This window comes from Vanessa atalanta, chromosome 22 (genome assembly GCF_905147765.1).
Source record: "Vanessa atalanta chromosome 22, ilVanAtal1.2, whole genome shotgun sequence".
NCBI lineage: Eukaryota > Metazoa > Arthropoda > Insecta > Lepidoptera > Nymphalidae > Vanessa > Vanessa atalanta.
Window position 1 is genome coordinate 2,616,928 of NC_061892.1, and position 13,535 is coordinate 2,630,462.

A 13,535-nucleotide genomic window follows, 5' to 3' on the forward strand; every position below is an offset into this window, starting at 1 on the left:
CATCGAAAAGTGACACCTTTACGGGTAGTTACAGTTGTCTAATTACATCTTAATTAAATGTATTATAAGAATAATAATTTCAGCATTATTATTCCACAAGAGTTACATACATAACGTTACACTACCAAATTTAGTAGTCAACGTGCGTGAACTCGTGTACGTTTGAAGACATAAATAAATATTAGTGACGTCACTATACTGGTGACATTTGATAGTCTAAAAATACCCTTAATAAAAACTTCAATCTGACAGTTTAAACGCGGCTTAAAATTATATTTTAAACGTCCGATGAAATCCTCTATAACATTTTTACAAGAATAATTTATTCAATAAAAAAACCCGTCCACTATCCTTAATGATGTGATAAAAACAAAAATTGTAAATATATGTATATCTTGTCAATCAAAAGTCATACGAAATCTCATATAAACAAAGTCTATTTTAGGTTGAACAATTACGACAAATTATTAATACGTTCGTCTTGTTCGGAATAAAGAGGAAAAAAGAGACAGCCTATATATTAAACTCATTTTGATAGTTGAGAACGTGTTTTAGTATTCATACTACATTACTTACTCGTTCCAACTTAGTATTTCCTAAAGCACTGCGCCGAGCGCACGCCATAATGAAGTGTTTAATATTCTTTATATTTACCGTTGCGACGTGTCGCGCCGATGTCGAATTCAGTGGAAGAGTGAGAAATTTTAGTTTAGAACTTTTACATTACACACAACTGGAAACAGAAGGACATGTTGTTATATCACCCTTCGGTATATGGAGTTTGATGACTGGCGTCGCACTTGGGGCGACAGGCAACAGTAAAGCTCAACTTGAACGGGCATTTTTACTACCAGGCAATCAAATATCTATTATAAATGGTTACCAAAATTTGACGAAGTCGGTGCTTGATCCGAGAACACCGGGAGTTCAATTAGCGAGTAAGAATTTTGTTTTCAAAGACAAAGGATTCCATGTATTCCCAGCTTTTAAGAAGACGTTAACCAATGATTTTGGGGCAAATATAGTTCAACTCGATTTCAAAGATTCAACCTCAGCAGCGCGTACCGCTAACACAGCAATTGAAAACTCCGGAGCGACAGTTTCAAATGTTCTAAGGTCAGAAGATTTTGGGACAGCAAGAATGATTTTGACAAACGTGATCTCCTTTAAAGGACTCTGGTCTTCGCCATTTAATGTATCTGATACAAATATCGAATCGTTTTACGATGAAAACAAAAATGAAATCGGTAAAGTTAAAATGATGTATCAAAGGGCAATGTTGCCTTACTCAAATATTCAAGAACTGAGCGCCCTTGTTATGGAATTACCTTATGGCAATGACAACAAATACAGCATGTTAATAATATTGCCCTATCCGAAAATTAATGTAACTGAAGTATATAAAAAGTTTTCAACTGTAACATTGAAGGACATATTTGAGAGACTTGACAGTGATGTTAAAGAGTACGGTTTAGAAGATGTTGACGTCAAATTGCCACGATTCAAAATAAGCACAAATGTCGTTCTGAACAAACCGTTAAATAGTATGGGTGTTATTGATATATTTAGTTCTAAATTAGCGAGCTTCGAAAAGATTACTTCGGAGGAAATATTTATTTCCGCTATTGTACACAAGGCAGACATAGAGGTCACGGAATCAGGTACGGTCGCTTCAGCAGATACATCGGCTTACTTCGCCGATCGCATCTCAACTCCTGCCTTCGAGGCGAATCGACCGTTTATTTATTTCGTGATGGAAAAAATGACAACGACCATAATCTTCAGTGGAATTTACTCAAAGCCGAGCGTTTTTTGAAGCGCTACAAAGATAAATATGGTGAAATTGATGGAAGCGCGTGAAAGATGGATAAAATAGATGTGATATATGTATGTATTGCATTCGAAGGACGTTGTCAGTCTTCGATGACTTAGTCATGTAACAATACTCAGCAGTGGTACTTGTTTCTCGTAATTCATGCATATCTTTGAAATAAAAGCATTTATTATATACTTACAAACCTTATTATACCTATTTAAATACTGTAGAAGATATATGTGTCGTGATTAGCTTGTATTGAGAAACTTAGAAGTCATTGTGCATTGAACTTTGTATCTAAGTACCTATATAGTTTATTGTCGTATGTAGCCTTGCGGTGACATCATCCGGCATTTGTATATAAAACAATTATAATTGTTTCATAAAAGACGGATTTTAAATATGTACAATGAACAGTTCATTTTAATAAATATACCAGCGTAATATATATATAACTAAGAATAAAATACACAAGTTATAACGGAACTACTTCGTGTTTAATAGTTAGATTTAAAATATTTTATCCTTATTGTAAAGACTGCGGAATATAATTGTCATTTCAAGTATTTTTGTTAATAGAAATGTTAAAATAATGTTTAAATAAAATACAGTAGAAAATAAATATTTTTTAATTTATGTTTTATTGAAAACTCAGATGCTGTTCGTACACTAGGACGTTATAATTATACAATAAACCTTAATAACATTTAATTGCTTTCGATACGGATACATCGAGAATTTTATCGCTTCGCTATAAAATAAAACTAAATTTAAGTGTGGTGCGTAATTCATACAATTATAATTTATACACACTCATCAAGAGGGTGATTAGCTTAATATACCATTTAATTAACAGTCGAGTATTTTTACCAAGTGACGCATTTCAATCAGCGGCCTATAAATGAAAACCGATTTTTTTTACAATGAAAAATATGCTGAAAGATTAATTAAAAAATAATAATAATAAACAATACCTTTTTTTCTTACATTACCGAAACAATATAATTATTTTTGTTTTCAGATGAGTTTAAAGCAAATTACTCTATTCTATAAACGGAAATTGTTTTGGCCGAATGTTATTTAAGTAGCTAAGTGTGTAATAATGATCATTACCTCCAAATCAATTTGATATTTTAGAAAATAAAATATATTTTAGTGATCAAACTTAGACGACCTCTGTGGTCGAGTAGCGTGTACACCGGTTTTCATGGGTACGCGACTCCGAGGTCCCGGGTTCGATTCCCGGCCGAGTCGATGTAGAAAAAGTTCATTAGTTTTCTATTAGTCTTGGGTCTCGGTGTTCGTGGTACTATCGTTACTTCTCTTTTCCATAACACAACTGCTTTAGCTACTTACATCGTGATGGTAATGTATGTGATGTTGTCTAATATTATAAAAAAAATATATATTATATTATATTATAAAAACTTAATGCTCCAATACGATGGTACGCAATCCGATGTCACCGGAGACAATTCAGATTCAGAAACAAACAGGTATGCGTTCTTTCAGAGGTAAGTGGAGTCAATTTCCAAAATTCGAACTACTATTGAAAACTGTTTGAAGATAATGCTTAATAACTTATTATTGGCGTGACCTGAGACTTGGACAAAGAATCGGGATCTGCAGCCGCGACTAGATCAACAAAACATATTAAACCTACGTTATAATAATATTATATTTAAGTATTTAAAAAAAAATACACAAAAGACAAATAAATATAATTTAAAGAATAGTATCTGAGTAAAACAAAATAATGGAACAAGACTTACCTTTTTGTTAATCATTCCATAATTATCGCCTTTTACTAGTACTAGTATACTGTATAATACTAATTAAACCCATCAGACGTCATGCTGGATTTATTTATACATTTCAATTGTCATGGCGATCGGTTTATAGGATTAGAGTTACGAGTAGATGTGCTGCATTGTCAATTCTGTTACTCGACTGCATGTAGTTTTATGTGGAACAATGTATAAGGTGTTGCAACGATCCCAGAAATCGTACAAAATTCCAGTGTTGCCAAATAAAAAAAAATTTACATGTAAATAAAGGCACATCAGTGTGCAAAAGGTTATAACACAAATCGTGAGTTCATGGTTGATAGCACCTTGGGAATTAAACGATTGCCTTCTTGTTATGTTCAATATATGCATGTGTAGGTGTAATGCTTCTATATTGAATACATTGTTTTGATTTCATTTGATTTGCATTGATTTGATACTAGCGGCGAGTTTTAAATAAGGGATTGTATTAAATCCTCCTCGGAAAAACACATACAACTTTGATGGTAATCGATCAAACTGTAACAATCCATTAAACTCAGATATAACAACATACATATATTTATACAGGCTTATCTGCATGTTTACTTTTTATTGCTATCTTTAATGTACATATAACAGTCATCGGTAATATAATTTCAAGATTATCATAGGTCACGTTCGTTTTTTTTATGATATAGTCGGTTAAGAAATAGCGGACATTTTTAACTTTGCCGTTTTATAGATTCAAGTCATTTGTAAAAAAATATATTAGTAAAGAAGGCATATTATCCGTACAAGATTATATACCTAGATGATAAAAAAGCGTGGAGTTAATAATTGTTGACTTCCACGCAGGAGACATAACATACATATATAATTGTATTTAACTAACATGATTGTATTTTCAGATGTTGAGAAAGAGTAACTACTGAGTTTCTTCTCGGTAGAATCTACATTCCGAATCGGTGGTAACTTTATTTTAAATAGTTTGTTAAATGACGATTCAAAAGTGCTTGTAAAAGCCTACTTGAATAAAGTATATTTCGATTTTTGATTTTGATATAATAATATACCTTCAACCTTAGGAACTAAGATGTTATGCCTTGTACCTACCTGTAGTAGCCGAACTCACTCTTCGAACCAGAACACAACAACTAAACATTGCTGTTTGACGGAAGAATATCTTATGGTGGTACCCAAACTATCTTGCACAAAGTACCGGATTTAGGGCAACCGGGCCAACTACGCCGGAGCTTCCACGAGAGAGGGGCCCCCATTGAAATTCCGACGAGTTAAAATTATAATGTAACATATGTTTAGATATCAAGATATAGTAATGTTTTGTATGTTACTGATACAAAGATTTTGAAAAACCGGACTGACAATAAAAAAAATGCTTCAAATTGTAGCCCCAAGACCTTTAAATCTGACTCCAGCCCTACTGTTAATATCATACTATCATATTCATATTATTATGTAGTTATATATGTATTAAAAAGAGGCACATTGTTGTAGGTATCTTCGGAATTAATGATCCAATTGTAATTTATTTTCACTGGTAGTAAACATCATAATTCCTGAGTTCTATAAGGTATTAATTATATTGATATCATATCATTTCCTTTATTAATAAATTGCACCCGTATAACTAGAAATAATTACGCTAGTATCAACACATAGTATAAAATAAAGTCGCTTTCCGCTGTCTGTATGTCCCTGTATATGCTTTGATCATTAAATTTACTCAACAGATTTTGACGCGGTTTTTTTTTAAATAGATACAAGAGGAAGGTTTATATGTATTATACATGTATATAGCTATGTATACAGATATTACAGATTTAAAATGCAGGAACATAGCTGTATGTATTGTCTAATGACAAAAAAGTTGTGAACGTTGTATATAAAGACATTCTGTAGTATATTTAATATCAGCACCAACACCTCTGCGAAACAGGGTCGAGATGGCCCAGAGGTTCGAACGCGAGCATCTTAACCGATGATTGCGGGTTCAAACCCAGGAAAACACCACTGAATTTTCATGCTTAATTTGTGATTATAATTCATATCCTGCTCGGCGGTGAATGAAAACATAGTGAGGAAACCTGCGTATGTCTTATTTCAACGAAATTCTGCCACATATGTATCCACCAACCCGCATTGGAGCAGCGTGGTGGAATACTTTGTGCTCAAATTCTGTTAAAGTTATTGAAGCCGGGCCGGGTCGCTAATTAATGCATAATATAATTAAGTAATACAGTTTTGTTTCTATCCGCATCCCAGTTTATTCACAAAAACTACATGTCAAAACAAATATCCGGTTGTTATGGAACTTTAATTATATTTTAGTTTATAATTTCAGATCGGACATACGCTGTAAGTGTATTAACATTCTGCAGGGGTGTGGACATGCCTTCAACAACTACGTGGAATATTTTGTCGCATACAAGTCAGTGATTATAGAAAAAAGGAGGTTGTGACGATTAGTGCTGTCAGCTGGGTACATGCTTTTTTTTTTAATTTATAACATCCACGGGCTCACAGTTTTTGCCGTCTTTTATATTTTTGTCGAACATCAGCAGATCTTTGCTGGACTTCGAGCTTATCGTCTTCTTGGAAGACGTGGCCCACACTGACATTTTTTTTTATTCAATTTAAAATAATATATAAATCATCCACAATAAATAATATTTAAAAATACTGTATATGGCAGTTTTTTTATGCTAATTACTACAATCCAGCGGGCCCTGGGTACATACTTATTTCGGGAGTGATAATCCACCTCGCAGTATATATGCCTCCCCCAGGCACGTTGCGTTCACGACTAATATCGGTGACGGAATGGTGGGACAATGACGCGGGTCGCGTGCGATCTCTCAGCAAGTAACGCGTTGCGACTTGCGAGATACTTCTACATTGCGACACGCAGATTGAGTGATGCACGTCATATTGCGGGACAATATGTCCCTTAGTGTATTCATCGCTGTGTAGTATATAACATTTCGTATATTATTTCAGAACTAGTTGAATAAGCCAAAGTAACCAGAGAATAGTTACATGACCGTCGACTTACACTTCTTAAAACTATAACACAAAAACTTTTTATGACCTAAGTATAAGGTCAACGAAATGTCTACAAAATATTCAACAAAACTATTTCTCTTTATATTTAAAAAAAGGTATAACAATCACGAAAAATTATGTTAATTTCATTGTAGCCAAGTATCAGAAATACTATGAGTATCATGAGTGCAGCTGACGGATAACAATTACTGTTATAGAGGTCTGTCTTTTAAATTCTAAACTTCGAAAAAAAAGATTATTCCTTTGAAATTATTAAAGTAATTCAAGCATTGAGTAGACTTGAATAGTAGCTGTTAAGTACAAACGATACTGGTAAGAGTTTCTATAAAGTCTATAATTATAATTGGTAGTAGGGCTTTGTGCACTCGGCTGGAAAGGTAGCACCACTAGATGATATTATACCATATACCATTATAGCAATACTTAGTAATGTCGTGTTCCGGTTTGAGGGATGAGTGAGCCAGTGTAACTACAAGCACAAGGGACATAACATCTTAGTTCCCAAGGTTGGTGGCGCAGTGGCGATGTAAGGAATGGTTACTATATTTCTCACAGCAACATTGTCTATGGGCGGTGGTGACCACTTACCATATGCTCTTCCGCCAAACACCATTAAAAAAAAACATTTGGTTGTTTAATATATCAATCAAGCTTTTTATTTTAAATACATCTTAGTATTACTATTGGTACAAGTACCAACAACTTGCGTCACACGGCAGATGTACTTGGTAATTTAGCTGATGCAATAAGGAAATATTTGGATGTATATAATAATATATTTAAATGTATAGATACGAAAATAAGTTTGCAGACAGAAAAATTCAAGATATAATTACATAATTTAAGTTAAAATAAAACTGGTGTCATTTATTTTGCAATTACAGGTCATCAATGTTCCCTCCGTGTTCTCAGTGTTGCTTAGAAGAGATCAACTTTTATTTTTACATTTAAATACATTTTATTGTCTGCTAGTGATTGTATAACTCCTAAATACCTTGACCGATTGAGGTCAAACTCACACAATATATTTATTTTATATAATACCTATGTGTTTACACCTAGGCCCCAATAGATGGCGCTGTAAAAGTTTTTTATCAAATGAATCTATATATTCATGAGCCGAGAAATGACCCGAGTTCAAGTATCAAAATCACATTCAAAAACCTGTAGCTATTTTTATTCGTTTTATCATATAATTTTATTACTGTTTTTCAATGAGGGTTGTTATTATTTATGCTTATATCTATTTACTTATTTGTTAATTGTGCAATCTATAATAATATTATAAATGTGAAAGTAACCCTGTCTGTCTGTCTGTTGCGTTTTCTCGGGTGCAGCACTAAACCGAAATCGATGAATTTTGGAATGAAGCGAGCTTGAACTCCAAGAAAGGACGTAGGTTACTTTTTTATACCTAAAACTTACGACCGCCGCTCTAAAAGTTATTAAGTAAATACTTATTATTACACATAACGTAATATAATGATTTGCAAATAAATTGTGTCAAATACAACATTATTTTAATTTATTTTTTAAAATTAATAGTTCTTTTTAGAATAAATAGAATCTTAACATTACCCAATAACATTAATCCATATGACTAAAATAATTAGTAGAATATTAGCCTAGCAAAACACGTCTGTTTCATAGTAGAAATATTTTAAACGAATAAATTGCACTACATTACTTCCCTGCTGTTTATAATTACATTTTTCGGCAGACAAATGGATACGTTATTGAAACTTGGAGTCAAAAGAAATACCTAGAAAGACTGAAGACTAAACAAAATCAAGCCTTTCATTATTCAAGATAATAGTAGAATAATTTAAACTTAACATTTAGAACAAAGTAACATTTAGTCTTTTTTTAAATTAATTTGCCTGTCTCGTTGCTCATCTAATGAAGGATCCCGAGGTCCTTGGTTCCAACCCTCCTTCGGTTTCCATAAAAAGTTATTAGGTTTTTCTATCGAAATGTTCTCAGTAACGCCCTAGAATATTGAAGTCGGAAGTACGTAAAATGCCGTGTCTCGGAAAGTATGTAAATCCGTTGATCCTGCGCCTGAAACTCTTTCCGGTCTTGTCGGATTACCGTCCCATCGGATTACTAGAGTGAGGGAATAGAGAGTGCACATGCCTTTGCGCATACAATCGTGCATTATAGTGTATCCTGCATAGTTGGCTGCTCCCGTTCCCACTCCGCTTTCTCCTTCTGGACCATGACGTTCTAACAGAAAGAGACTGCAGCCCTCTACGCTGATTCCCTGTGGAGGGACGAAGGAAGAGGTCTCGTCCAACCATGCGGACTAGGATAGCGTCTGCGGATTCCACGCGAGGTAAACCGCCAGCGAATGCTGGGCGATGTCGCCTCACAGTGGTTAAACACCGTCGTTGCTTCGCGTCCGATCTTACACAGGCATTCTCCGAATCATCCGTGACCGCTATAATCCAACACTATTCCAATTTAATACTTTAATTTCACTTAAAAACTAAGCGCCTTTAACATTCTAAGCGCCTTTTTTCGTGAAACTATAATGAATATCTTAGATAAGCCAAGATAGTGTATATTCAATGACAAAATTGTTCAAATAATCACCACGGTTGTATTCGCAAGCGATCCTGTGACTCCTCCGAAGAAACGGAACGGGTGCCGCTAATTTTTAGTGGGTATTCCGTTGCACATCATCACTGCACAAATAAGCCCCATATAACCCTCGCCGCATGGCAGATAAACAAAAAAGGCTATGAATCATCGTTAAAAATTAATATTACAATCAAGTTAGCCTGGGACCAAGATTGGGACATAAATTACAGATTTTACATCATATAAGTTACAGAATTATTTGCAAAAAAAAACGGGATATAAAGGAAAGATAAATAATAAGTGACTCGAAGGTAACTGATAGCATTTTGATAATTTGTTTTTAATTACAGGTATATTACATAATATTTTCTAAAACAGTGTTAGATCCGAGATGATAAATGCTATTATTATATAAGAGTTCATCTTATCTAGATCTAACTATAAAAGTACTTTAAGCAATAATAATGTTCAAATAAATTGGAAACAAATAGACTGCTTTTTTTGCACGGGTAACACCGTATAGTATTTTTTTTTTTTATTTTAACTATTTATTAATATTTTTCTTGGAATATGGTATGTGTATGTATTTCATGCTACTTTAGATTAAAGTATTTTTGATCTGCAAAGTAATACCCATGTTATAATTTCTACTAAGAGGTAAATGCCCCCTTTTGTTTGGGTATAAAATACTGAGTATTTGTATGGTGTTTCCCGTTAATGTTAATTTTATCATAAAAACTTACAAGAGGTAAATATGGGTGTAGCCGTGTCTATCAAAAATATTTTAGAATGAATGGCCAATAATCCGCATAAAAATACAATCCGTTCAAAAGTAATAAAAAAAAACAAGTTGGAATAAATAATAATGACGATAGTCTGTTTATACTTCCATCTCATTCACAATAAAGAGGTAAAAAGAGACAGATTATATTTGAATACAACATCAGAAGCTGAGAACTTGTTTTAGTATTCTTACTTGATATCCACTCGTTTCATCTTAGTATTTTTCAAACCGTTTCTGCAAGCGCACGCGATAATGAATTGTTTGATATTTTTCATATTTACCGTTGCGACGTGCCACGCAGCGGTAGAATTTAGTGGAAGAGTGAGAAATTTTAGTATAGAACTTCTACATTACACACAACTGGAAACCGAAGGACATGTTGTTATATCACCCTTCGGTATATGGAGTTTGATGACTGGCGTCGCACTTGGGGCGACCGGCAACAGTAGAGCTCAACTGTCAAGAACGTTTTTGTTACCTAGCAATCAAAATTCCATTATAAATGGTTATCAAAACTTGACAAGGACAGTGCTTGAAACGAAAACACCGGGAGTTCAATTAACAACTAAGAATTTCGTTTTTATAGACAAAGGATTCCATGTATTCGATGCATTTAAAAGGACGTTAACCTCTGACTTTGCGGCAAAGATAATCGAACTCGATTTTAAAGATTCGACCACAGCAGCACGTATCGCCAACACAGCAATTGAAGATTCCGGAGCGACAGTTTCAAATGTTCTAAGGTCAGACGATTTTGGGACAGCAAGAATGATTTTGACAAACGTGATCTCCTTTAAAGGACTTTGGTCTTCGCCTTTCAATGTTTCAGACACGAATGTCGAACCATTTTACGATGAAAACAAAAAACAAATCGGTCAAGTTAAAATGATGTATCAAAGAGCGATGTTGCCTTATTCAAATATTCAAGCACTGAACGCTACCGTTATGCAGTTGACCTATGGGGGTGATAATAAGTACAGCATGCTAGTTATCTTGCCCTATCCAAGAATTAAGGTTACAGAAGTATACAAAAAGTTCACTATGATAACGTTAAAGGATATACTCGAAAGACTCGAGAACGACACCAAGGAGTACGGATTGGACGAGGTCGATCTGAAACTGCCAAGATTCAAAATCAGCACAAATGTCGTTCTGAACAAACCATTAAACAGCATGGGTGTGTTTGATATATTTAATCCTAAATTAGCAAGCTTCGAAAAGATTACAAAAGAGGAAATATTTATTTCCGCCATTGTACACAAGGCAGACATAGAGGTCACGGAATCAGGTACGGTCGCTTCTGCAGCTTCCTCGGCTTACATCGTCGACCGCATATCAACTCCTGCTTTCGAAGCAAATCGACCATTCATATATTTTGTTATGGAAAAGGAGACAACAACTGTAATCTTTAGTGGGATTTATTCCAAACCGAGCGTTTTTTGAAGTGTTTTAATGTGATTAATAAGATTAGACCATATGAGGAAAAAATGTGTGTTAATGAAGACGGATGATCTTTCAATTACTAGGTCACTACTAATATTGCCTGGGTGAAGTGATTATGTCATAGTGTGTTATTTTATCCATTATCTTACAAATATAAATTTTCTTCAGCATTTTATATATCTGCCTTATTGAAAATTAAGCAATCATTTCACAGATAATATAATATTTACTTAAATAATAATTATTATATTTAAAAGTTATTTTATTTTGTCCCTATTTGATGTCTTAGTGTTCAAGTATAAAAAAATAAACAAGCAACCTGTAAATTAGCGTAAATCCTACTTTCCATTTGAGCACACTATTGGATTATTTCACCACGTTACTCCAATGCAGGTTACCCATATAGCAGACTTTCATCCAACACATGCATTTCAGTAGAACTTGCCGGGGCTTGAATTCATAATTATCGGTTCAGATCAACGTGTTCAGCACTGGGCCATCTTGACTCTAGTATTTCTTATTCAATCACATGAATTCGAGTCAAAGGTAGGTATTAGGACAATTAATTTAATCTTATAATTACTTCAAACAGGCGTTGGATCCAGACTGGAGGCTGAAGGCAGAGATCTTGGAACTTTAGCGTTCCTTGGGTAAGGACTATATCCAGCAGTGGCTGATGTTTGATTGATGTATTATATTGTTTAAATTTAAGATCAAAATTGTTATCCATATATATCTATAGACGACGAAGTAACGCGACAAGGAAATATCTTTTGATGTCCGAACGGAATGAAATTAAATAAAAAATGATAATCCTATTTTCTGTACATCGATTGATGAGGCCATTCTTATATCAAACAAAAATATTATTCCATAATAGTAATAGGATTCCGTACCTAATGGGTAAAACGGGACCCAATTACTAAGACTCCGCTGCCCATCCGTCTGTCCGTCTGGTACCGTGGTAGTTAGACACTTGAAATTTTTACAGATGACGCATTTCTGTTGCCGCTATAACAACAAGTACAAAAACACAATAAAATAAATATTTAATTGATCTCCCATACGACGGACATGATTTTTTGTCGTTTTTTTTGTACGGAACCCTTCGGGCGCGAGTCCGACTCACACTTAGCCGGTTGTTTTTATTAACGACTATCGAAGCGCGCGAGCTAATTAAAAATGCAAACAAATAGTTCCTTAGTATTTTCCTTATTACGTAATCATTAAGTTCATTATGTAATCAATGTTAATAGTGGATACATTTATAGTATACGTTACTGATCTCTAGTAAAAGTCCCAAATTTGATAAAAAATTTAATTGCTCAACGTCACTTTACTATATTCCGTCGTGTTAACGGTCGTTTAAAGCGTGGCGTATATCGTTGGCGTGGAGCTAATAGTACCAGTTGACTTCCAGGCAGGATATATTACATACATATATAATTGTATTTAACTAACATATTTTTTTGTGAAATGTTGAAAAAGAATAACTACTGAGTGTCTTGCCGGTTCCTCTCGGTAGAATCTGCATTCCGAACCTGTGGTAGCTTCACTTAATATAGTTTGTTAAATGACGATTCAAAAGTCCTTTTAAAAGCCTACTTGAATAAAGTATATTATGATTTGATTTGATATATATTATAAGTAACAGCCCCTAAAACTCCCATCCCTCAATGTTTTCCACTCCTAGTAAAAGTAATGTTTCGTATCTACTAATCAAAGACAATGATGTTTGAACATAGACAATTTTACTACTTTTTAATACTAACTTCCTATTCCTATTCCTATAATATAAAAATAAAAAAGATTCAAGATAAAAAATATTAAACAATTACGTATCTATTATTATACTTAGTTGTTTTAATCTTGTTTATTTTTGTTCTATACTTAAAAATATCTAAGGTCATTGTAATCATAATTCAGTTATATTCTTATTATTAAGGACGGCCTGTTGACTGGTGGAAACTCGCTGTTTCGAATATTTGGCGACACGACTTAAAACAAATGTACGGAAATGTACCAAGCATCCACTCGCTCTGATGCCGCTGACCGG

The 13,535-nt window shown here is 33.9% G+C and overlaps 2 protein-coding genes across 2 annotated transcripts; both read left to right on the forward strand.

Annotated features, from left to right (window-relative positions):
* Positions 1-555: 555 nt before the first annotated feature.
* Positions 556-2,457, forward strand: LOC125072641 (serine protease inhibitor 77Ba-like). Its single transcript, XM_047683283.1, has one exon. It carries the CDS (start codon positions 626-628, stop codon positions 1,814-1,816), a length of 1,191 nt encoding a protein of 396 aa, XP_047539239.1. The 5' UTR covers positions 556-625; the 3' UTR covers positions 1,817-2,457.
* Positions 2,458-10,257: 7,800 nt separating this feature from the next.
* Positions 10,258-11,654, forward strand: LOC125072642 (serine protease inhibitor 2.1-like). The gene has a single exon (XM_047683284.1). It carries the CDS (start codon positions 10,289-10,291, stop codon positions 11,477-11,479), a length of 1,191 nt encoding a protein of 396 aa, XP_047539240.1. The 5' UTR covers positions 10,258-10,288; the 3' UTR covers positions 11,480-11,654.
* Positions 11,655-13,535: the final 1,881 nt, after the last annotated feature.